This window comes from Dipteris shenzhenensis, chromosome 1, assembly GCF_047967505.1.
Source record: "Dipteris shenzhenensis isolate YYH24624 ecotype China chromosome 1, Dip_SZ_1.0, whole genome shotgun sequence".
NCBI classification, from domain to species: domain Eukaryota; kingdom Viridiplantae; phylum Streptophyta; class Polypodiopsida; order Gleicheniales; family Dipteridaceae; genus Dipteris; species Dipteris shenzhenensis.
Window position 1 is genome coordinate 18,685,445 of NC_141596.1, and position 27,419 is coordinate 18,712,863.

The window sequence follows — 27,419 nt, forward strand, 5'->3', positions numbered from 1 at the left end:
GAGCAGGAGGGGGCAGAGAAGATGCCAAATGCATTCCCACAATTGAAAAATGGAGGGAGAATGGAGCTGGACCAGAGAAGAGGAGGGGGCAGGCCTGTAACAAGTTGAGAGGGGGGAAAAATTTGCCCAAAAGGGTCCACCACCTCTTGAATGACTTGTAGGTTTGTTTGGGGGAGGTGCATATGGGAGAAGGGTCAAGCATGGGTTGAGGGGGGGGGATGGTTTGAGTGGTCCCCGGTGTAAGAGGAGTAGCCAATAGGGGCTGTCTGCAGGTCTGCCCACGCTTCACCTCAACATGGCATTGCCCCACAAAAAGGAGCACTCCCATTGGTACACCTCAAATACCTCACTAATCCCTTAAAATTAGGAAACACTAATTGGGGGCCCTTTGGAGACCCCAATTCTCCCCTAATGGGTTTCTTCATCATAGGCTTATCTTCTAGGAGTCTTTTCTTCGTGTTGGCATCTGGCATCTTTCTATCTACATTCTTCCCTGATTGAATAGTAGCCGTTTGTGCCACTAGCTCTATGATCTCGGCCACCACAGGGTCGTCTGTCGAGCTTTTATCACCAATCTCAGCTTGTGTTGTTTCTCTCCTCCCTACCACTTTCTAGGCATCATCCATCTTCTGATCATGAGATTTACCATTTCCCTTCGATGATATATCTACATCCTTGAAGAATCTTGGCTTGCATGTTGAGTTTTTGGTCCTCCAAGATCTCAACCACCAGCCCTTGCATGTCACTCTTTTGAGTACTAACTTGTAGCAAAGGTTGAGCTTTCGCTCGATTCAAGCAATGATCGATCTTATCAATATGTACAACCTTAGGAACATCCCGATGCTCTTCTTCACGATGCATGATGTCTTCCTTTAGATGCGTTGACATGATTCTTATCTGGGGCCTTCAACCACTCCATCAATCTTTTCATTTCTCACAAGCTCATGTTCTCATCTCAGGTTGGAGAATTACGTGCATAATGTCCAGTCTTCTTGCATAGATAGCATGCATCAAGAAACGCGCCAAACTTGACTCTTTGGGTAACCACCACTTTGGCAGAAAGATGCATAACAACGAATTCTGGAGTAGCTCAACTATGATCCAAGATGATCCATACTCTTTTAGCACCAAAGGTGTTTTGAGCTAATGGCGGAGCCACCAAAATCCTACCCAAAGAGTTCGCCACTAGATCCAAGGATGTACCCACCCACGTTGGCATGCAAGGCACTCCTTAAACAAGAATTTGTCAATACTAAAAGAGGCACTCCATCTTCAACCTATTAACCACGAAGAGGTGGAAAAAAAAAAAGAGGACAAGTGGCAGCTTGGAAGAGAAGAGCACCCCACATGTCACGAAGGAGCTCTTGGATGAGGGTTGAAGAGGGGAGGAGGTGGAAAGATAAGAGGTAGGGTTTGAGTGGGAAGGAGGTGGAAACACAAGAGGCAACTTTGGGAGGAAGGAGGGGATAGAAACGGCACATACAATTATTAGCATGCAGACGACATATGGTCCAAGAATATTACAAACAATAGAATCAGAGTTTCTTGCCGTTTCACTCAATCAACGTGACACAAGGCGACGTCGAAAGCATGCCAATGCGCTTGGACGAGAGGGGCGCATTCCTCAGGCGACGCCCGCAGCCACGAGAACTCCTTTCCATGCAGATGCCCCTGCCTCAGCTGCCCCAGAAATCGCGAGAACAGGAGCTGCTGCGTGGTAGCGGGCAAGCGCAAGCTCTCGTAGCGAGCGAGGGCAGCAAAAAGCCCCTCCTTATCCAAACAAAAATCTGCAGTGGTCGTTGAAGACGATGAAGGCGCTGTTGTGCTGATTTTGGCAGCGAGCGCCTCATCAAAAGAAGAAGAAGAAGTCGTTGTTGTAATAATAGTAGCAGATGAAGCAGCTCCGGCACTGTCCTTGGCTATGGCGGAATCTATAGAAGCTCCACAGGCCTTGGCTGTGGCGCATGAATTAGCTCCTTCCCGCTTCTTGTTTATGGCGGCGAGACAGTTCGATAGCGTCACCGCGTCCATTATCGACATGTTCGTGCTCCTCGCTGCGTGTGGCGTCGTGGGATGCGCTGCCTCTCCCAAGAGCACCACCCTTCCCCACACCATCTTCTTCAATGGCTCCCTGTCGCAGATCGCCTGCAGAAATGGCGATGGCGTCGCCCTCAGCAAAGCTGCCATCTCTGGTGTCAGCTCCTCCTCCGCCTTGGCAATGGCTTCCTCCCCCGCCCTTGTCGTCAACGAGCTTCCCTGCTTGCAGCACAACCATATCATATCTGATCAGCAACACATGACCCCTCTCTCCTGATCGAATTATCAATCTGCGCCACGGCCGATTCCTCATCTGTACCTTGAAGGTTGGTTCCGGCTGATTGACATACCACAGCCAGTTCAACCTTCCTCCTGGTATCTCGAACACGGCAGAGTGAGACTCCCCCGTCATCTCCACGTAGACTGTGTCCCCCAGGTTGGGATATCGCTTCCGCATCGCCATTAAGACCTCCTTGCTACCTTCCGCTGCTCTATCCACTACACCTCTCCAGGCGGAGTACCCCGAATACCTGCATCAAGAGCAATCCGCCGTCTAGGGCGAAGGGAAAAGGCGACCAATCAAGTTTCACCATGTTCAATCCCATTTACAAACCTTCGCCTTTCCTCGGGGTCGAAGTGTGCCCGAATTCGTGAATTGCACCCATCTGCAGCAACCAGCAAATTCCCTTCGAATTCAATCGCGTCCCCTGTCTCGATCTGTCTCACCACGACTTTAACTTCCTTCCCACCCTTGATCTCCTCGAACGCTACCACTTCGTGACCCCAGCGCACGATGCCCTTGGGTAACGCATCGTATAGAAACTTCTGCAGATCACTCCAATGTAGAGCTTTGGTATTATGGAAGGGATTCACTACCAGAGTATGCAAGGACTTTGTTCTCCTTTCCACTGCCCGATTCTGCAAATGACAAAACAGTTTTTGAATCCGTTCGGTCATGAGATAGGGCACATTCCGAATTCTAGTCCATCAGCAATTTAAGGAGATTGATATCTCAAATCAAACCTCTTCCACGGCAAGGGGAATCGCATGCTGTAGAAGAGCGTCACCAAAACCCCACTCGCGCAACGCAGGGCAGCATTCTACTTCGTCCAAAACAAGCCCGGCCCCCAAGGGAGCCACAGTTCTGGCTTTCTCGAACACCACGACGCTACAGCCAGCTCGGAGGAGCCCGTGAGCGCAGCTGAGGCCTCCAATGCTGCCGCCCACGACGAGCACGCTGAGTTTGCTCGAACTGGTGTTCATGTGATGAGAGGGATTGAAGCTGCCGTTAAGCAACTCCATCACGAACCCTTCGTCGAGCAGGAAACTGCAGCAGGAATTAGTGCCGACTAATCCTAATGCTTTCTGGCTTGTAGATCCTTGTGCAGCAGGGCAGCTATGGTAGAGAGGGAGGTGAAAGATCCAAAGAAAGGGAAAGTTGGAAGATGCGCCACACAGAAAAGTTTTGGTGACGACGATGACGATGATCTAAGTGTGGGTACACACGCCTGCCGCGTGGGGTGGTGTCCTTCACACACAGGGTGGTCAGGGTCATAAACCAGAATAAGCCACATACTATGATGTTAATGGCTAAACAAAATTTAAAACAAGGTGTCAATGACACATAAGCCCTCCAAATGGAAGTTTTTAGAAATTGAGGTTGTATTTTCTTGATATTTTATACCGAAATATATGTAAGAGAGTGGTCTGACGAGTAGAGTTTGTATTTTCAATTGGAATGTTTGTCCATATTATGTGATCCAATGTAGTTCCATATATTGTTGTTGGCACTTGAATAGGCATTTTGAAATTGTATTTTTGCATAACATTATTTAGGGGTGATGTTTTAATGTTCATATCGATGTTAAAGTCACCCACTTGTTACGATCTAGTATATCTTCCAACATGCTTAAAAATGTGTTTATTATTGTGGTTGGTGGTTTGTAAATTACTACAATTAAGTAGTCTTGATTTGATTTGTTAATAAGAGCTTCTATGATTTCGATTCCATTGTTTTGGTTTTTTAGTTGTTCTTTCAAATGAGTGGTGTTGTTTAATAATACACACGTCCACATGATGAGAAGATGTGTAATGATTTGAATGTGTTGAATGCTAGTGCATCAAATTGTTTAGTTCTAGTTTCTTGTAAGCATAGGACCTCACATTTCATAAGTTGCTCTGTGTTTTCTATGTCAAGCTTGTATTTTTGAAGTGATCTTGTGTTTAAAGATTGGATGTTTATGTTGAAATCAAATTTGGGTTTGTTCTCTTCTTTTAGTGTGTGCCATCTTTTTGTTGTATTAAGTCTTTCCATTTCTTGTTGAACACCTTTTTCCACGTGAAAGTTTTCATGTTTAGTTGGTTCTAGCAAGTAAAGGTTTTCTATTTTTTTGACCCTTGATATTGTGGTGTAAGCTAATCCATGGCCTCTAACTTTCCAAGGGGAGAAGGCTAAACGATCCATTGTGAGACCTTGTGATCTATGTGCAGCAGCTGGTTGAATTGGAAATTGCTCTCTTATTAGAATTCTTGTTTTTTAAGGACCTATTTGGACTTCCTTTGTAATTCGATATATTGGTGTCCAACTGGGGTCTATTTCTTTTGTGTAAGCTTCTTTGTTCTTGTTTCTTGCTTTCTTTCCTTCTTTGTTACATTCAAACTTTATTTAGACTATGTCTTTTTGATTTATTATAGTCATTCTTAGAAGACTCCATCTGCTCCATTAACAAGGCCATCATCTTGATCTAGGTTTCCTGAACATAGTTCTAAAAGCATTCCTTTCTTGATTTGTATATTTGTTCTCAGGCCATCAATTGCCTTAGGATCGTCCATTATTTTTTTGTTTTTGCAAGCGGACTCGCTAAAATTATCGATTGCTGTTAGGGTGTATATTGTGCCTTGTCCAATTTGGAGTATTGATTCATTGTATGCATTAATTTGTAGGTTTGTATAGAACAAGTGTGGGAATGTGTGGTCTTGTGGTGGTTGTTGAAAACATTTTTCATTTATATAGTCTATTTGATGTTGAGTGTGTGTGCACATTCTAAAAGAATTTAAAGTATTTATGAAATTGTTGTCATTTTGCCTCATTGTTTTTTTCAATTCATAGCGTTGTATTTTGGTTGTCCAGTATGTGTTACCTAAGCTCTCTAGGGTATCGACACCCATGCATCTTTCATAGGTTTGGCTTGGTAAAAATCTCCACATGTAATGATGTCCACATCTCCAAATAGTCCTCATAATTGTGGTTTAATGCTCTCATTCGTAGATTTGCAAAATTCATTATGCGTCTTCCTACGAGAGAAATTTTATCAAATATGAGAAGTTGAACTTGTTTGTAAAGGTTTGATAATATGTCTAGTTTTTCTCAAGAGAGAGATGTTAATTCTTTGCTATAGAGTGGAAGGTGTAATGCTCTGTGTATTATTATACCATTGATGTGTTGTGCCGCCTTGCCGGTGTATGCAAGTAAAAGTGTTTTGGGTAAATTGATGTCATTTGCTATAATGATTTCATTCTAGTGCAGCCTTGAACGATCAATAGTAGAAGATATATTTTTCTTATACCTGCACCACCTATAAGAAAGAAGTTTATTTTTTCTTGAGGTTGAACCCATTTTCATAGAAGGATGTCATCAAATATATCTCTTTGGTCTTTGTTACCTAAGCTCTCCAAAGTATGGTTGCGATCCTTGAAAACCCACGCATCTTTCATAGGTTTGGCTTGGTAAAAATATCCACATGTAATGATGTCCATATCTCCAAAATAGTCCTCATAATTGTGCTTTACTGCTCTCACTCGAAGATCTGCAAAATTCATTGTGCATCTTCCTATGAGAGAAATTTCATCAAATACGAGAAGTTGAACTTGTTTGTAAAGGTTTGATAATATGTCTAGTTTTTCTCAAGAGAGATGCTAATTCTTTGAGCTATGGACTGGAAAGTGTAATGTTGAGTGTATTGTTATACCATTGATGTGTTGTGTCGCCTTGCCAATGTATGCAAGTAAAAGTGCTTTGGGTAAATTGATGTCATTTGATATAATGATTTCATTGTAGTGCTTAAGCATGCCTTGAACAATCAATAGTAGAAGATATGTTTTTTTGGTACCTGCACCACCTGTAAGTGGTGGCATATCTAAGCCAATATCATAAGTGTTGTTTTTATGTCTTTGCATGTGGGCATTTGAATTCATCTGTTGATTCAATGAAATCTCATGATTTACTTGAATTTATCATTTCTCCTTCAATTATCCAATCCTCTTTCTATGCACAAAGCTTATAACTCATCCATGCAAGAAACTTGACTTTTCCTTAGAGGGATATATTCTATCATCTCAACTTTGTTTTTTCTTCATAAGGACCTATTCAATCTTGTCAAAGTTCCATCTTGTCAAAATGGTGACCAAATTTTCTTCATTTTGTAGAGCAAATATTTTTCAATGCAATTTTCAAGCATGTGTTTTGAATCGGTTTGGTTTGGATTTTAGAGTTTTGAATTGGTGGTATATCGCCTACTACCTCATTGCTTGCATATTTTTCTAAGTTGCCAGCCCTTCTTAGATCCTCAATGGTAATTCCCTCTTCTAGGATATTGTTGTATTTGAAGTTAAAGTTGTTGCAATTTATTTTTATAATGACTCCGTTTGCTTTATATGCATCTTGCCATGAACCGAATGTTTTGAGCGACGGGCTGAGCTCATCTTTTTCAAAGGACAATAAAGAAGTACATGCTCTCTATAATAGCTAATTGGATCTTTTACCTTGTTGAATTTGACTTACCTTATGATTTTAGGGTTTTTTCTCTTGTTATAACCAGATGTTGAGTGGTTGTATTCAGAAGCAAAGGATGCTAGGCAAATATTTTCCATGCCTTCACAGTTGGTGTATTTTTCTATGATTGACAAACAAGCTATGCTTTTTGAGTTATCATCCAACTTTTCAAGCTGATGCTTTCTTTTCAATATTAAAGCTCTATTGTTGGGCTCATTTGTCTTGATAAATTGGAATTCACTTGAAGATTTGTATAATGGTAAGGACAAGGAAATGAAAGAAGCCAGTTGTGTGCTCATTTGTTGAGCATGTAAGAAAGCATTTTCTAATTTTCTCATTCAACTTTGTGTGTCCATGCCATCTTGCAAACATTCCTTCATTGTATCTTGCAAGATTTTTGTTATTGTATTGTCCATTTTTGTGATGTAAGATGTGCAATAGGACGCTGCACCATAGGGATCCATGATATATCGTATATCGATATTTAACTACCACAAATATGAGATTTTCCTATTGAAAGAATTTGTAAAGATATTTTTTGGATGTCTTTTCTAAAACAATGTTGGCTTTTTCAACTGAGATCTAATTGATAATATGTCTGTGTCTATCCATGCCTTTTTCTTGTATCGATTCTTTTGTTGATGTTGTGATGGTTGAGTGCATGATGTTCAAACTATTTTGCACCTTGCAATAATTGTCTTTCTGTGTTGTTATATTATGGCTTTCCAAGGGTAAATAACATAGTTTTGTGCAAGGGTGGTTTTGGGGTAGTTGAAATAGAATTTTGAGTTGTTTTTTTTCGAGCATGTGGATGTGTGATGTGTTTGAATATCTCTCATGTTGTTGAGAAGGTCTTTATCACAAGATATGTGAGTCTTGTCTATGAAGATGCAAACATTATCGTCATTACTTTTTTTTTATATTGGAGCATTATCAACCCAAATTAAGCCATGCTCATGTTGGCTTTCCCTGCTTTGAAACTCAATTACAAAGAAGTAATCTTTAATATTTCCTATTATTCCTTTGTCTTTTTGGATTGTGTTGATCATTTGATGAAGCTTGTGATTGTAATACCTTGCACAAATTGTCGGGCTCTCTCTAATTACACTACAAGGCATAGGCCCTTTTTCAACGAGAATACCAACCTTTTTTACACTTTTTTTTTAAAATGGGTGCAAAGGTCATTATTTACGTGGTGTTAAGCATCGAAAAATAATGGTCACTATATAAGCGTCGCTATATAGTAACACTAATAAACGTCGCTATATAGTGACACTGGTAAACGTCGCTATATAGCGACATTGGTAAAGGTTGCTATATAGCGACGATTAACAGAAACTTAAAAAAATATTAGTGGGGCTAAACAGGGCCACAACAAGTCCTATTTTGCCCCACTAATGTTTTTTATTTAGTAATTACAAAAGAATGTTTTTTATTGCAAAATTTTCCTTGTGGAAAGGGTGATACAAAATCGCTCAAATGAACCGAGCGACATAAGCATATACATGTCAAAGATATACAACATTGTTTGTTGCAAAATTACCCTTTCAAAAAGGGTGATACAAAATCGCTCAAACGAGCCGATATACAAAAGCATATACATGGCGAAGTATATGCAAACTACTACTAATACTACTACTACTACTACTACTGCTCATCCGAATCATCATCATCATCCTCGTCCTCATCTTGCTGGCCTGATCCTTGGCCCTCGTGAGCTGTGCCTGATCCCTAGCCCTCGTGAGCTATGCCTAGTCCCTGGCCCTCGTCAAAGCTGTGTAAGCCTAATCCCTCATCATCACTGCTCACCTTTGCTGATGGGACGCTCGAGCTTTGATTCTAAGAGTAAAACCATATTAATTGGAAATTAGATTGGAACTTAAAGAATAAAATAGTTTAAAAAGTGAGATTATAAGTAGGAGTAGACTTACACCGTACGAGAAGCCACCTCAGCCCAATCGACCGTCACTCCCAGTGCCTCCTGCTCAATAAACCATGGCTTTGTTCCTACACTAAACGCACGTCTCGTCATCTCTATGTCTGTAGGAAGGCGACCCATTGCAGCTTGCTATGGGCCCAATTTACGAGAGTTAGATAATATTGGGCCCTCACTCATGGCCTCCTTAAGTTGCTGAAAAGACTCCTGTTGCTCCATGCCCCATTGGAAAGGAACTCCTTTTCTTGTCAACAAGTTCATGGGATGCACTATCTCTATGAAATCATCACAAAAGCATTGATAATACTTGCTTTTTCCTAGAATTTTGTGAACACCAATGACACTCTTAGGACTTGGCAATGCCATGATTGCTTGAACCTTGTCAGGATCCATTTGCAAGCCTTCTTCAGACACAATATGCCCCAACAAGAGTACTTTTGTTTGAGCCAAATGACACTTGCTAGGATTTAGACACCCTTTTGCTTCATCAATCCTAGCTAAGGCCATCTCTAACTTCTCCATGTGATCTATGCATTGAGAATAAATGCAAAAATCATCCAAAAACTCCCTTATGAACTTTCCCAAGTAAGGCTCAAGGACTTGACTCATGAACCTTTGAAATGTAGCCGGTGCATTGGTTAACCCAAAAGGAATGACTCTATAAGCAAGAACTCCCCAAGGTGGCATACCTTCTTATCATTTTCCAGCAAAATCAATTCTCCAGTATCCCACTTTTGAACAGCCTTCACCTTGCATAGCCAAGGCCTTCCCAAAATCAATGGATAGGCACGTGCATCTGGCTTGGTAGGGATCACCTGAAAAGTAGTCGGCATAGAAATTCCACATACATCCACTTCTAGATTCTTCACAACTCCCAAGGTCTTTACCCTAGTGTTGTCAGCCAATTCAAATGCAATAAGGAGAGGTAGTACTAGAGTATTATAAATCAGCATCTATCATGGTCTTCTCACTCATGACATTAATCGATGCACCTCCATCAATGTACACATTAGAAATCACTTGACCATCAATGATCACATGAACCATAGGTACATCATCGCCAACATCTATATCTACCTTTTGAACAACAAGAATGGCACTTTTCTTCTTTTTCTTCTTTGACACTCTTGTGCTTGCTAGTTTTCCCCATTACTTCCATAGTTTTGGAGACAAAGCAAGTAATTGACCAAAGGTGATATGAGCTTTCTTTTCTTTAAGGTTGGACAACAAGTCAAAGCTTCCAATTCCTTGTGCTAAAGAAAAGTTTGATTGGCTAATTCTCCTTCTAGATGCTTCTTTTTCTTACTACAAAGTTCCTCTTCCTGATGTTCCTCATCTACTTCTTCCTTGCTTTCTTCTTCTTCTTTTGCTTTACCATGCACCGTTTAGCCATCATTACATCTCTTTCCTCATCCCCTGAAGAAGCATTTAACAAGGATACTTGTTTTTCTTCTTTCTTTCTCACAATCTAGGACAAGGAAGTAGCAAGCTAAGGGTGTCCACTTTTTGTTCACTCCCCAATCCTTAGAAGGTGGAAAAACAAGCTTTTTAGCACACAAAAATGCAAATCTCACCTACTTTCCTATGGATCTAGTCTTTGAAGTCTTCAGACACAACATCACACATGCTATTGTGCACACAATCGTATAGTCTGACCAAAAATTTGATGCACACACAAAAAATTTCTTTGTGTCACACGGCATGGTTCCAGGGTGGTCACACCTTTGTCACGAATAGAGAGTGTCATATTAAATTCTAAATTTCTCACTCATTTTAGATTAAATATTATTGAAACTTTGTAGGTGGTCTCTTTACATTATGTAGACCTTAACTTGATTTATTGGTAATTTTTTGAATGATTTATCTAATTATAAATAATTATTTATTATAAATAAACTCATGAAATACATGCATTTTAGTAGCACACCACATTTTTCTTGTATTTTGAATAATTAAGCAAATCCAATTCGGTGGAAGGTTAGTAGGCACATAAGGGTGTGTGGTTGAATCATCAAATCCCAAATCCAACAGTTAGATTTAGGAAGATTGAAGTTTAATTTTTACTTTTACTCCTTAGAGGATCAACAAAGAATATTAAAAATAAATCTAGTAATTCTCAAACATGGCCAAACATTTCAAAAATGTCAATATTTTTAGTCCTCCACATAATGAATAAGAGGAAAAAATTTTGGTTAAATTTGAGTAAGGGAAACGTACGATATGGCCTCCAAGAGTGAAATCTCCCTTTTGTGGGGGAAAAAGGGCCACCCAAGCCTAATACCAAGACAAGGTAGGCTTGGTATTAGGCTTGGTGAGGTAGGCTAGGAGCATCACCGACCCTAGTGGCAAGCCTTTGGAGTGTGCATGCTACCCATGCGGAAGGCTGAGTCATCTATTTTTACCTTGCAACCATGCCATGTTGTTAGACCGCATGGTGCCATGTCATCAAGGAGATGTGACATCACTCCTTGCCATGTCACCTTACATTGCCACACATGTTGCCACATCAGCCACATGTGCCACCTCATCATTCCACATCATAGGAACTCTTGGAGCCATGTCATCACACCTTGCCACCTTGGCATACCTCGTCAACCTTGCCACATTACCAATCCCTCCACCTCAATTTGCCATGTCAATCTACCACCTCATGAATGCCAACTCATCATGCCACATCACATTTCCACGTCATGGAAGAGACTCATATATTCCACACCATATTGCCACATCATGACCATGCATGGTGCCACATCAGCCACATGTATACACATCACGATGTGCGCGAGGCATAGAATACCTCGATCGAGGTTTATGACCGCGATGTGCGAGGCATAGAATACCTCGATTGAGGTTTATGACCTGCGTGAGGCATAAAATACCTCGATCAAGGTATATGACCATGGGGCATAGAGTATCTCGATCGAGGTTTATGACCTGCGGCATTGAATACCTCAATCGAGGTATATGACCTAGGCATAGCATACCTCGATCGAGGTTTATGACCATGATCGAGGTATTTGGAGGTACAAACTGGAATAAAATCAAACGATGCAAATATTTAAAATTAACGTTGGATTCTAGCCAATTAGTTTCAATCTTAGCACCCTCTCCACCAATAATAATCAAGAGCAATCTAAGAGCAATCTAGTGGATGAGTTGAGGCTCTCTATAAGACACCACGTTTTGGTTCATTTCACCCATTCTTAGCCATTCTTGCCTCCTCATCACTTTGTCATACCTTCCATCCTACTTTCATTGAGAATGGGTTCTCAAAGCTGTAGAGCTAGTAGACGTGAAAGATGTAGGAACCCCCCCCAAATCTCATTGATGAGGAGCGCAAGCGGAAGGCTTGTGAGCGCAAGAGAGCCTCTAGAGCTAGAGCTCGCGCTGCTACCACCGATCCACCTCCACCTCTACATCCCACCTCCACCTCCACCTCCACCCCCACCTCCATTGTCCCCCCATCCTCATCCGCTCCCCTACCTCCAGCCTCCGCCCTTCCCCTAGCCACCTACATTTTGGCCTCCACCTCTACCTCTTCCCCCTCCACCCTCCCCCGTCCCCCTCCCCCTCCCCCTCCCCCCCTTCCCCTTGGCGCCTCCCTTCCCCCCTCCACCCTACCATCTCCCATTGATCCCCTTGCCCCACCTTGCAATAGTGGTGTTGCTTCATGACGTGACTTGCCGAAGTCCACTATCTGTCGTCGTACTAGCAAGATTGTGCAGTCTTTTTTTAGTGACCTCATGCCAGCTTTGCAGTCTGCTCTTCTCACATCCTTGATTGATCACCCTGACTTGGTAGAGTGTAGGAGGCTTGCTGGTCTTGGTGCACGTAGAGATAGGGTTGTATGTAGCGAGGTCCTTAGCAGTGTTCGACGTTCCTATGCTGCTATTAAGCATAAGAACTCTAGTGATGCCTTGGCATCACGTCATGCTATTGTGGCTGCCATTAGTAGACCTCATATGATAGGCCATGTGTGTACCACTTCACGTCTTCAGATTGCACCGTGCACATTGCGAGTAGGCATGATTAGGAGGCAGAGTCTAGAGGATAGTGAGACTGATGCTCTTTGGGCTTCAAGTGGTCGTGCACCTCGCAGCGATCAATTGTTGGATGATTCCACTAAGTCCTTCATACAATGGTTTTGGGAGGAGCATTGTAGAGCATCCCCGGTGTTCAAGAAGGCATTGTGGAAGAGGGTGTCATGCAGTGTGTACATTGAGCATGGTGCATGTTTTTTGGAGTGTACCCAAATTGAGTTGTACACTCAGTTTGTAGAGGCGCACCCGGAGTTCAAGATTGGGAAGAGGTCATTTGAGCGATGCAGGCCATGGTTTGTGCGATGCTCTCACAAGCATGACACATGTTGTCACTACCATGTGGATTTTGGATTGATGTATGACATATTCCGTTCCCTTGATGGTCATAGGGGAGTGGTTCCTACTAGCCCTCGCGACTTCATTCATTTTATATTGTGTACACGAGATGGTGATGCTTTATTCCACTCCCTTGATTGCATGGAAGGTAGGTGTACTTTGTGTGGTGACTTTGCTAGAGTGCCACGAGTTGCACTAGATACTTGTGATGTGCAGATGGTTCGTTGGCAGCAGTATGAGTATAGTACCTTGACATTAGATGGTGGTGCACAGTCGAGGAGGTTGCAGCTTATGGGGAAGGAGACATCACGTGTTGTATTCATTGACAGTTTTTGAGGGAAGCTGTACTTCTACATACATCACTCGCACACTGCGAAGTGGGAGGATCGTCAATTTCGTGCATGTTTGAGGACATTTCCTATAGGGGTGGTTGTCTCAGTGGTGGACTTTACGGAGAATTATACCTTTGCACCATAGCATGAGATCCAATCGGAGTATTATTTCTCCGAACAGGTGACGTGTGCCTGAGTTATTAGTTTTTTATGGCCTCATTATATTGAATTATTTCAATAGTCATATTTTTTTTCAATGCCATATTGCAGGTTGCTATATTTGTGCACATTAGCTATCGTCATGCATAGGCTTATGTGGATGGCATTGATAGTAGCATGGACTCACGCGTCTTTGTGCGAGAGTATCAATTCTACATTAGTGATGATCGATCGCATGATGCCCATTTTGTGCAGCATTGCTTCACTTTGCATGATAGTTTCTTGAGGGATCATGGTGTCACATGGCAGCGGTGCTAGATTTGTCAAACGGCTGTGGTGGTCAGTTCAAATATGCTAGACAGTTTTATTGGTTCTGCAGATGGCACCATGAGACAGGCATTCCAATCACATGGAGCTACTTCGAGACAGGACACGGTAAGGGAGAGCACGATGGTGTAGGTGCTTGTGTGAAGTGTGCTTTGCATCGATACCAGTTGCGTCACAGTGCCGATCGCTTCAAGGATGCACATGATGTGGTGCGGTGGTGTAGCCAACACTTATCCACTAGTGCTATCTCCTCGTTTCAGTCGTGTGACGATAGGGTGGTGAGCCGGTATTTTTGGTGCGTGGACATTGGGAGTCTTGATCGGTCTAGGCCTTTTGATTTTCATTCAGTGTCTGGCACTCTTGATTTCCATTCCATCAGGAGCATAGGTGGGTCTCACCCCGTGATCTTTTCTCGACGGTTTGCATGTTTTTGCTCTGCATGCATTGATGATGATTAGGGAGGGTGCTCCATGATACCATGGGCCAATCCATGGGCATGACGAGTGCTTTCTCCCTTCCAGCCTTGGGAGGAGGTACATGATGATCAAGATGCGGGATTCAGTTCCTCTAGAGATTATGACCAACTTACAGATATGTTGCGTATTGGTGATATCTTCGCGGTTATTGCTTCGGAGGGCAATGAGGAGGGTGTGGATTATTACTTGTTGCGATGCTCTATGGTGAAGAGTGTGCTGAATGAGGATACAGTGGATGGGCATGGGATGCACTTCAATGCTCATAGCATGATCATAGGTGGTCACTATTTTCAGCAGATACAGAGGCGTGGTCATTATATTGAGTTCCAGGAGTGCATGGTGGATCAAGAGGCATACATGTATTCTCATCTTGTTGTTGCGATCAAGATTACTTTGAGTTGTGTTCGCACTCACAAGGCGACGTCCACTCCACGATGGTGCCTTGCAGTGGTGGATCACGAGAGCATACTTGTAACTATTGGCATGAGATCTGATCTTGAGGAGTAGCACATTACATATCATATTTTTTGGGATCATCAGTTGATCAGATTGATTTTTATTGGGTATCACTAGTTGATTACATATTTTTGTATTCGATATGTATAGGCTCACTGTGTGACCGTACCATTGTAATTTTCATGGACTCATATTTTGTATTTCACTATGATGGTTGTATACACATTCATACACATCATTGTATTAGATTCTATTTTATACATGATGTCCGTTGTCTTCTCATGATGTCCATTGTCAACTGCCCTGTCGGATGGCACATACCTCAATCGAGGTATTTGACACGATCGAAGACATTTATCCACGATACCTCGATCGAGGTATGTGGACTTGCCACAATACCTCAATCGAGTATAGCTGGCTTGCCACGATACCTCGAACGAGGTATAGGTGGCATGCCACAAGACCTCGATCGAGGTATAGGCTCGGTTCGGTGAAAAAAAGTCTAGGACCTCGATCGAGGTATTGGCTTGGCTCGGTTGTCCTCGTGTGTGAGTTTCATTGGAGATAATACCTCGATTGAGGTATTGCACACCAAAGAAAAACCTTTGTATTTTCATTCGAGCGGGTGTCACACTCACCCGAAGGTGGTTTGGAAGTGGACACCCTTAGCTTGCTACCTCTCGACACTTGGGGCGATAGTGACCTTTTTCATTACATTCATAGCAAGTGACCCCACTCATATCTCGAGGCCTATCCTCACTCTTTGGTGCTTTCGGTTGTGCATTAACAAAATGCAATTTCAAATTAGCAAACTCTGCCATCAATTGGGAGATACTATGATCTAACTCAGAGGACTTTGGTACCTAAGGAGTGCCCATTACCTCCACCTTAGAAGTTGAAGCTGTTGAAGACACAAAAGAGGATTCGATCTTTAGAGAAGATTCTTTCTTGGTTGCAATGCGAAGTGCCTCCACGTATGTTGTTGGATCTTTACTCATTACTTTTGAGTGAAGATAAGGCTCCAAATGCATAACAAATTTTCTCATCTTTAAGTGCTCCATCCCTACAAGACTTTGAGGGGCCGATGATGCAAATGCCATAGCTCGCAAAGCTGCCCTTTCATACTTTGTCCATAGAGTTTCATATCAGATTGCCAACACAGAGACCATCTCACCCTCTCCTTGATAGAACTAGTCCAACTATAACATCAAAGCATTTGGCGACTCCAATGCCCCAAATCTCTGCTTCATTGCAGCCTGGTACCACTTGGTTCCAGTCCTCCTTGTTAGAGTCTGGCAAGGCCTCATGCCAACTCAAGGCTACACCTTCAAGAAATAGGCAAAATCTTCACTCGATCCTTCGTGGACCATCCAGAAAGCCGACATCCTTGAACAAAATCCCAAAGATAAGATGCCGGGTCTTCCCCTTGGGTCCCTCAAAACACTGGAATATTCACTGTGATGAAACACAAAAAGGAAACACCAAGATTCGAATAATATCCCAAACAAAATCCAAACAAGATCCCACAAAGCCTTAGTATACCAAGACCAACTTATTATGCATAACCACTTGTTGAAAACCCTCCACAATGTGATCCTCAACAAAATCTTCAAAAATAAGTGACCAACTAGCACCATGAAAACATTGTGTATACGTGCATTCAAGAATCATCCTTGTCACAATTGGAAGTGCACATAATAGCTTCAAGATATTGTACTCTTCATCATTTTCATAGCAAAAGAAGTTGAAAGCATTGAGAATCACCACTCCACTATTATGGTCAAAAACTACACAAAGACTCAACTCTTCTTCACACCAAGCTGCCAGTGCATAAAACAATCCCCATCTATCATTATGCGTGCTGCCGGCATTGTCGATTCACCAACATATTCAAGAGTGCAAACATAAAGGATATGATCATGATGACTGTGCGAATAGCTTGAGCATCACCTTCACAATCTTCTAGTTCTCTTAAATGGGTTGCAATCTCTTCTAATCGAGCTCTTCCAGGCATCTTCTTTATCACATCAAAAAGCACATGCCTATACTAGGCATAACATGCAATCCATTACACCCGAGGCCATTTAGTAAGGTGGGATGAATCCAATACCAAACGTACCCGGTGTCTCCACTAAAAGATGTGACATGAAGTTGGGGGTAATATACTTCATGCACCTCTTCACTTCCTACTGCTTTCGAACTGAGTGATAGAGATATTTATCACTGGGAAAGGGACATTAAAAATAAGCTTTTATACCAAGAGACCACACCATACTTTTCTCCCTTAGATGAGAATGAAGATGGTAACATCCCAAGTGATGTTATACTCAAGGATAGGGAGAAGGAAAGGATCAATGGAGGCCATAATCTCAGCAAGCCAGTCTACGCCAAAGACAAGAGTGATACGTTGTTGAAAAAAGATATTGTAGCTCAACATGACATGAATTGATATATACCGAGGAGTTTGAAGGGGCTGATTGGGTCGAATGGGTAGGTTCCGAGGAAACATTGCACCTCCTTCATAGATACCTTTACAATTAGGTCAAAACACTCTGAAAATATCATAAGACATAGAGACTCATAACTTTCAGCAAAAAAATGATATTAAATATTCAAGCACATATCAAGATGAGCCTTGAAATGAGCTTCGGCCTTATATAAGTTTCGTAAGAAACAGAGAAGCGGTCAGAAAGATATGGGCAGTTTACTGGATAGGGGTAAAAATTGTCTGAAAAAAAAACGATCACACACAGAGAGTCATAGATTTTTGGTTTGATATCTAATACAATAACTGAAAACATACGATGATGATCCTTGAAGAGAGATTCATGTTGATATAAGTTTTGTCCAAATCAGACCATCGAGCTAAAAGTTATGAGCAAAATACTGATAGGGGGTCAAACTGTCATGAAAAACACCTACTCCTTCTATTGGTGCCAACTTGGGAGAATACTACCTCCATGCTTAGACTTCATCAACGATCCAAGTCCCATAGAGGTCACTTAGGAGGGAAGGAAGATCTTTCTTTGTGGCTTAGGAAATAGATAAACCATGTATGTGCAATGAGTGGCCGAATAGACAACACTTTTGAGCACTTTGGAAGAGAGAAAAGGGCAGAGAGACTCAAGAGAGGGAATATGAAGTGAGCTTCATTGTCAATAGAGTGAGACTCCACTCCAATGCAACTCAAAATACTAGAAACACAAGGGAGAATAAGATGTTGACATCCGTTTCATCATCCTGGGCATATATAATCAGCAGTTACTGGATTTCAAGAGTGAACATTTTCACCTAAGCATTGCACAAGTTTGGTTTGTTCATGAGCACCAAGCACTTGTGAGTTTACCCATCGGGAGTGAGAAATCTAGAGCGTCAACATGAAGCTGTCACTGCTACACCAATTTTTTTCTCTAACTGCTTCTATTGGGGCCGACATCTATTGGGATTGCTTGGTGGTAGCCTTATCACCTACAAGCGTCTCTTGCTTGTGATGTTTAGTGTCCACCTCATTCGTGGCCACCTTGCTAGTCTTTGTCTTCTTAGAATGTTCTAGTGAGGTGCCCTCACTGATGTTCCCCTCCGAGGCCTTCTGACCACTATAGTCACTATGCTCCTTAGAGCCATATTCTTTATAATTAGATGGCTGCTTGCTATCATCCTTGGCACCCGATGACTCTACTCCTCCAACTTGTGTAGGAAATGTATTAGGCCGATGCACCTCACCTGATGTGAGTATGTGGTGCAACATAATAGATGTGGCTTGAGTTTGTAGTGTGCTTGGCCTTTTCTGGCCACCTTGAGTTGGGACTCAAAAGTATTCTTGGAGGTAGAGAATGATTCTACCTCTTGGTTATCCCCCACCACTATGATCATCCAAGCCACATACTACCATGGCACATACCCTATACTTTTCTTCAACCCGATGAACTCTGAGAAAAAGTTGTAGACTACTCGGAGCCCTTCTTTGAATGCCTTGCTAATCAGGTACCCTTGAGAAGAGGAGTTCTTCCTTTGTCAAAATAAGTGTTGTAGTGTTGGTTGGATGCCAGCAGACCTAGAGCAGCTAGAATCTTTATCCAGAAGAGAGATTGTCACTTACCCTTTGTCACTTACCCTTACCCCCACTGGAGGTTTGTCTTCCATTCCAAGGTTGAGTTCTTCGGTTGGTTTGGCACCAACTACTCAGTTCTGAGACATGTAATGGTTACTATTGTCTTGGCTGATTTCCATGCCTCCTCAACTGATAGCATTAAGCCCCAACATGAAGTGTGAGCTACAATAAGGGAAGAAGGGAAAAATATGAGAGATTTCATCAATTTCTAAAGGTATCGATCGCCACCCATAGATGATAGATGTCATCATTTATAACTACTACATCAAAAGTGTATATGCTGATGGTGGTGCTGCATGCACCATCATGGTGCCCTATATTATGAAAAAGTTGAATCTAAAATGTACAAGGGATTCCTCTACTTGAATCAAGGTAGGAAATGGGAGACGACTCCCTCCATGGGGGTTATTGAGGATTTGCCCACCACTGTTAATGGGTTCACCACCTCAGTCAATTTATATGTAGTCGACATGGGTTTCACCAGCAGTTGTCACTCCTAAAGAAGAACAAGTGGCATATTTGCATCGACTACAGGTAGCTCAATCTTGCCACAAAGAGAGATCATCATCCTCTACCTTTTTAAGACATCATTTTAGAGAAGGTGAGTGGTCATGATATGCACACTTTCTCTGATGGCTACTCTGAATTCTATCAGATCAAAATTGCCAAGAAGGACATGTGCAAGACCACATTTTCTACCCCATGGGGGACTTTTTCTTTCAAGTTAATGCTGTTCGGTCTCACCAATGCTCTTGTCACATTCCAATGGTTCATGCAGATGGTGTTTGCCCCTTATTTGGGAATTTTATTAGAAGTGTTCCTAGATGACTTTTGCATATTCTCCACATGAAATGAGCATGTCATGAAGGTCCCCATGGACTTTCAAAGAAGAATTGATGAAGCAAATGGCAACCTCGGTCCTCAACCCTAAGAAATGCACTATTGGAGCCACCACTCAAGGTAGATTGCTTGAGCACATTGTCTCAACAGACAGTGTTAGGCTTCATCTAGAAAAGGTAGATGCAATTCTTAAGCTCCCCCCACCAACTACAAAGCATCAAGTGCGCTAATTTTTGAAAAGGATATTATCAGTGCTTCATTGATGAGTATGCCGCCTTGACACGGCCTATGACTATTTTGTTGAAAGATGGTGTTGATATATCTTGGAGTGAGGATTGTGATCAAGGTTTTGTGCAAATCAAGGGTGCTCTTGCTTTTGAACCAATCCTATGTAATCTTAATTGGTCTAAGACCTTCTATATGAACCCAAAGTTTGGGGAACACACTTTGGTAGGAATTCTTCTCCAACAAGGGGAAGATCGATTCATGTATCGCATTCAGTTTGCTTCACGGTAGATGCTTGAAACCAAGTAGCACTATCCAAAGGCCGACAATCATGCTCTTTCTTTGGTGTTTTGCATTGAAAATTTTAAGCACTATGTGGCACATAGAACCTTTATCATCATTTCAAGAAATGGCCTTGCAAAGTAGGTTTTGCAATCACCAAATCCCCTAGGCCAATTGGCTAAGTGGTTGGAAATCCTTCAAGAATGTGACTTTTCTTTCAAGATTGTAAACAGGGGTTGTTCGCTTTTAGCCGAAATCATGGGATGGTTTCCACATTAGCACTCTCTTTTACCAATGTCATAGGCTGCTTGGAACACACGATTCTTGCCAGCACTTGCAGTTCTTCTTAGCACTATCAATTTTTGTTAGCACTTGCAATTAGCACTCTCATCTACCACTGTTGTATGCTAGTTAGCACATGCAATTCTTTCCGGCACCTACAATCCTTATTAGCACTCTCATTTACCACTGCAAGATGCTAGCTAGCACATGGAATGCCTGTTATTGTAGGTTCTTCTTGGCACTACTTGTTAGCATGTACTATCAAGAAATTCTTGTGCTTGTTAGCACATGCAATTCTAGCACCACCTATAGTTGCTAGCACCTACAATGCTTATTAGCACCCGTAATCCTTGTTAGCACTTGTAATACTCTCATCTATAACTACCATATGCTAGTTAGCACCTGCAGTGCTTGTTAGTGCTTATAATTCTTGTCAGCATCACTTGTGGTTGCTAGCACCTAAAATTCTTATTAGCACCTGCCATCCTTGTTAGCACAAGTGCAATGCTGATTAGCACTCTCATTAACCACTACTAGATGGTAGCTAGCACATGAAATTCCTATTATTGTAGGTGCTTGTTGGCACATGAAATAACATGCATGTGCTAACAAGAATTACATGTGCTTGTTAGCATGTGCTGGAAAGAAATGCTTGTGCTTGTTAGCCCTACAATTCTTGCCAGCATCACCCATAGTTGTTAGCACCTGCAATGTTTGTTAGCACTTGCAATGCTTGCTAGCAATTGCAATGCTTATTAGCATAAGACAAATAATGTTGAGGGTGTAGATTTTTACCTTCTTAAATGCACTACATAAAAAAACCAATCTGATCAAGACTATCTTGATGATTAGGGAAATGTCATAGCGAGGGGTTCTTATGTCATTAAGGGTCTATTCTACAAACAAATAAATCACTATTCCTTTAAACTCCTCACGACTCAACCGACAGTCCACATATTCTCACACCTTGTGCATTGCATCAAGATACCTATAGAGAGGATCCCAAAATAAAGAAATCTTTTCTCAATCACTCCAAAGACCCATGAGGTCATATGTAACAATATGAAGTGTTTGGAAACATTCAAAAGGTAATCTATGTCAACATGTATGTTAGTATAAGTACACTAACACAAATATGCTAACATTAATATAGTAGCATAAGTATGCTAAAAATTGTGCTAACATAAGTATGCTAGCATATATATGCTAACAAGTAAGCTAACATAAGTATGCTAACAAGAAAGCTAGCATAAGTATGCTAACTTAGGTATGTGAACAAGTATGTTTTCCTACCTTGATCTATTTCCACCTGATGGCATGCTAAGAATATAAATTAAGCTATTTAAAAATGTAATCGATATGGCCCTTGAGGGGTCCTCTTTAGGGGAAAGGGCCATATCGACATGCCACTAGACATATGTGGCATGTCTATATGACCCCTGCCCTAAAGGGAATCCCTTGAGGGCCATATCAACATAAAATGGGATCTCTCAATGCAACAAGTGTTGTAACTAATGTGTTATTGCCTTGATTTTATATATTCAACTCTCCTCTTTTGGGACAACTTTCTAATATAACTCAACGTGGATGTCACAAGAGAGCACAATTTATATGTTAACTACTAGCATAGTTTGTATGTTTCTTCCTTGTATTTTGTATATTGCAATATTGTTTCAGCCTACATCCTCTATTTCCTAGATACTTTGTATCATATTGTTAAGCCTATCCAACTTGCAATGTGCTGGTTTTCCTTTTGAAACCACACGGCATACATAGATGGATTCTTCACATCAGCTCTTTCCTTAGCAAATATCCATCACCTCTTGTGCTACATCTAAATCTCTAGCACCATACCGAATTGCCCAAGGTGAATTAGCCAAATTTTCATTTTAGTTTTTGAAGTTATCGGATTTGTTTGACATAAGTATTGAAGTGCAAGCTAGTATTTTAGATAAATTGTGATGTTAGTTATGAACAAAAGTGAAAGCATCCATTTGGTGTTGCACTTATGCCTAGTTTGAGCACATTCCTCTAGCCTCACCCTTTCCTTTTTGTCAACCGCTATAACTGTGAAATCTTCCACTTCCCTATTTAGCAAAACTTTGGCATCCTTGTTTACCCTACTTTCCTAGCTTGCATTATGCAAGAGGATCCACATAACTTTTTTTTGTTTTTGCATTCTTCAAAATCAGCAATATCCTTTCCCATCCCAACAAAGTAGGGTCACATCCTTTGCAATCGCAAATTTCAAATCTAAGTCCTCTTGAATTCAAAGATGTGGATTAAATTCACAGTTTTCAACAAAATGATGGTCAACCAATAACTAGTCATTTGTTTGCCCATTTCCCTATCTAGCATATCACAATTTATGTGTTGAGTAGCAGAGTATATGGCAACTGATGTGGAACAAATGCAAGATAATCAAAAATATAATCCAAGAACAAATGCAAGATAATCCATGAACAAATTTGAGATAATCCAAGAACAAATGATAGATAATCCTTGCGAAAATGCAAGTTTTTTTCTTGAAAGATAATACAAACTGGTACATAGAACAGTCTTATGCTTGTTGAAAAGACTTATGTTTGTAGTTTTTGTACAACACATACACTACAATGAGAAGATGACCTTATATGGCATCCTATTGTTCCTTTGCATCCTTTTTCTTCTTCTTTGCATCATTTCCTTCTTCTTAACTATGAATTCCAAAATTTTTATAGACTCCTCGCATCGTTGAATAGGTAGTGCTCGAACTGTGGGCTCTATACGCCTAATGATCCTAGCATGGATGCCAAACAAATAGCCATGGCTATACATCCTCCATCAAATACAACTACATTTCTTCATAATCCTGTAGCTCGAACTTGGGAAGTATGCACCATGTACCGGACAGATTTTGGTGAACCTTGTACAAAGAATCATCCAATATAATGGTGTTGTCTACATTTCAGTGCATGTGTTGATCCCATATTATTTGTAGGTATTTGAAGAAAATTGTCTTGTCGCCCAATGCAAATCCTACTTGATGATACTATTCTTGAGCCAATATATCAATTTCCTCATGGCATACAAGACAAGCACAAATAATTCTATCAACTTTAATTCTTTGGGAAGTGCTCAAAAAAAAATCTTCGAACTAAGTAAAACAAAAATGTAAAAATGTGGGAGCATATTTCCTAATATGTAGCCCATCCCTTAGACTCTTGATAATGATCCATGAGGGATGCATATGGGAGGGGTGATTCTCCATGAGAGGACTCTACGATCTTCACCAAAAGGCCATTCACAATTGCTCTTCGATCTTCATGGAGAGGTTGGGACAATCTTGGTGGGGGTGTAGGCAGGCATAATAGCTAAGGGTGATCCATCAATGGGATGGCTAGATGGATGTGTCTAAAGTCTAGCATCCACCAAATGAAGAAGACTAGCCACCACTACCATAGGAATCCACTCTCGACACAGAGTAAGTAACAACTTCTCACTTTAATCTCTATGTTGGAGCATCTCTCTCTCTCGCTCTCTCTCTCTCTCTCTCTATCTATCTATCTATCTCTATCTATCTATCTATCTATCTATCTATCTCTACTCATCGCTCAATTGACTTGGGTCTAGTATAGTGCTACATAAGCCTAAATACAATATCTTGAGCAACATCTTGGCTACCTACCTACCTAGCTTTGCATCAATCCAATCTCTGGACTCAATCCTTAGCCCATACTTTGTGCATGGACCATAACAAGGTGACCTATCTAGCTCAAAATAATTCATGAGCTTTGATGGATTCATGGGAGAACCCTCCAATTCTAGAGCATCAATGGTTTGGTAGATGGTCTATATAAACTTAGTTTAGCTTGCTATGTCTACATGTGTATAAATCTTGAGTCTAGGAGTCACAATGTCCAAGTCCCCTATATATCTTAGCTTACCTCTTCATCTAATCCTTCTAGTGTTTACAAATATACATATGAATCCTTAGTCTACCTAGATAAGTGCACTAGGGTCCCATGCACAGCATCACAATGGGGTACGCATATCCCAAAGCCCTAAGTAAAAATAGCAAGTCAAGTCATTATGAATCTTCACACTCTTACTACATCCTAAAATGTACCCCTAGTGATTTACATCAATCATCAAATTTTTGCAAGTCCCAACTTAGATGTCGTAATTATTTTTGTACTTGTTTCATATATAACTTTTTATCCAAATGGTGGAATTAATTGTATGGCTCATTTATTGACGGGACTTTTACATATAAACACACACACACAAATTTGATTAGTTAGTGTATGTCACACACAAAGACACTTCTTTCTTTACACATAAACATGCACACACACACGAATACTTCCCTAACTATGATTATTACTTTATGTAACCCCTTGAAATCTTCCCTTTACACTTTGTTTTTAACCACCCCACATACCAAGCCCACTAATTGTCCCATACCTCCTCTAATCCCTTCTTAACCCATGCACTCATTTGCTCCTTACTCCACTTGTGACTTAAACTTCACTTATGGCTAAACATTTTTTTAATTTATTTAAGAATCCATATGGTTGTCTATATTCCTAGGTAAAGCGATAACAAGCCGAGGAAAACAAGCATTACCAGTCTACCCAAATGTAACTATGATGTTCTAACACCTAGTTTGTTTGGATGGTGGTAGGTAAGTGGACCATGACCTCAAAACCTAGACTCTACCTGAAGATTCGACATCTTTTTTCAATATTATGTTTGTCAAACTCAATATTATTAAAAATACTTAATTTGATCAAAATTTTTGCAATATCTAGTTGCATTTTTCAACTTAGATGTCTCAAACATTTTTTCCTTATATGTTTTCCTTTTTTAACTTTTTATCCAATTGATGGAATTAATTGTATGGCTTAATTATTGATGGGACTTTTTTATCTAAACAGACACTTTTATTTCCCAACTAGCCTTTGGTTGGGCTAGTGCCATACAATTAATTCACATCCATTGGATAATTCTTTAGCATGGATATAATCCCTAGTCATGTTGTTGTGATCCACCTTTATTTTTACTAACGTTTATATCTATTTTATAGGTGGGGAGTAAGTTTCACATGTGGGCTTACTCCCCACCATGTGATCTTACCCTTTGGGTTGAGGGTGGACCACACACACACACACACACAAAGATTACTAAGTGTATCTCACACACATAGACACTTCTTTCTTTACACACAAAGACACACACACACACACATGAATACTTCCCTAACTATGAGTTATTCTTTTATGTAACCCCTTGAACTCTTACCTTTACACTCTCTTTTTAACCACCCCACATACCAAGCCCACTAATCATCCCATACCTCCTCTAATCCCTTGTTAACCCATGCACGCATTCACTCCTTACTCCACTTGTGACTTAAACTTCACTTGTGACTAAACGTTTTTTAAATTTATCTAAGAATCCATATGGTTGTCTATATTCCTAGGTAAAGTGATAACAAGCCAGGGAGAACAGGCATTACCTATCCACCCAGATGTAACTATGATGTTCTAACACCTAGTTTGTTTGGATGGTGGTAGGTAAGTGGACCCTGACCTTGGAACCTGGACTGCATGAGGATTCAACATTTTTTTTCAATATTATGTTTGTCAAACTCAATATTATTAAAAATTCTTAATTTGATCAAAATTTTTGCAACCTCTAATTGCATTTTTCAACTTAGATGTCTTAAATGTTTTTTCCTTATATGTTTTCCTTTTTTAAATTTTTATCCAATTGATGGAATTAAGTGTATGGCTCAATTATTGATGGAACTTTTTAATCTACACACACACACACACGGGACTTTTTAATCCACACACACACACACACACTCACATGGTTACTTCTTCTCACACAAACATACTCACGCACACTAACATTTGTTGCACACACATAGTGCTTACAAAACCTTTTAGAAATTCTTCTTTTTTAATCTGTTATGGTTATATATGTAGGGAACCGTCTCTCTAATGGAAGATTGACATCTTATGGCTATCAAGTTCATGGATCCCTGATCTTTGGTGGTGTATGGGAACTTTTGCTTTGATGGAAGAATGACAGCTTGTACATGGATCCTAAAATTTTGGGAGTGATCAGTTTAGTATTTTGTTCTGGTAGCTTCTTCAATTTTTAAGCTTACTAGTTTACTTGACTCTTTTTGCATTACCTTGAGCAATGCAGTAATATAATGATTCCTACCCCCTTGCCTGTCATATGTTTTATAATAATTAACTACTCCATTCCCTTTATTCTGGTAATTAATTTTCTTGGTTTTTGAAAATAATAATTGACATTTCTTGGTTTAACTCCCTCTTTTAGATTCTTTCCTAACTAATTTTTTCCTTGTTATACATTCGCTATTTCTTTAGGTAACTTTTAAAACTATTATTTACTGTTCTTCTCTTGGCTTTTGTTTTTAATTTATACAATTGTTATATTTAAGACTATTATTATACTATAATGTCGTGATAAATCATTTGGCAATCGGTTACATAGCTTCTTCTTGGCCTTTAACCCTATAAAATCTTTTAATTGTTTAAACCCTGTATTAGTAAGTTTTCTTGTTGTTTTAAACTTTAATTTTTTAGAGTTAATTATTTTTTTCCCCCCTAAGATCATTACTATTTAGAGTGAAATAAAGATGCCAAAGCTCTTCTTTTATGAAATTTTACTTATTTCTTGTTGATGTACTTTAAAAAAAAAAAAAAGTCATAATAAACCCATAGGGCCTTTTTTAATTAATGTTATTTATGTTACTTAAAGCGGTACGGGTTTTTCAAGGATAACCT

General features: G+C 40.5%; 1 protein-coding gene across 1 annotated transcript; it reads right to left on the reverse strand.

Annotated features, from left to right (window-relative positions):
* Positions 1 to 1,518: 1,518 nt before the first annotated feature.
* Positions 1,519 to 3,498, reverse strand: LOC147905498 (uncharacterized). Its single transcript, XM_087380270.1, has 4 exons — positions 3,061 to 3,498; positions 2,651 to 2,955; positions 2,357 to 2,567; positions 1,519 to 2,256 (listed from the first exon to the last, which is right to left on the reverse strand). Exons 1-4 carry the CDS (start codon positions 3,337 to 3,339, stop codon positions 1,558 to 1,560), a joined length of 1,494 nt encoding a protein of 497 aa, XP_087236396.1. The 5' UTR covers positions 3,340 to 3,498; the 3' UTR covers positions 1,519 to 1,557.
* Between the last annotated feature and the right edge of the window lie 23,921 nt (positions 3,499 to 27,419).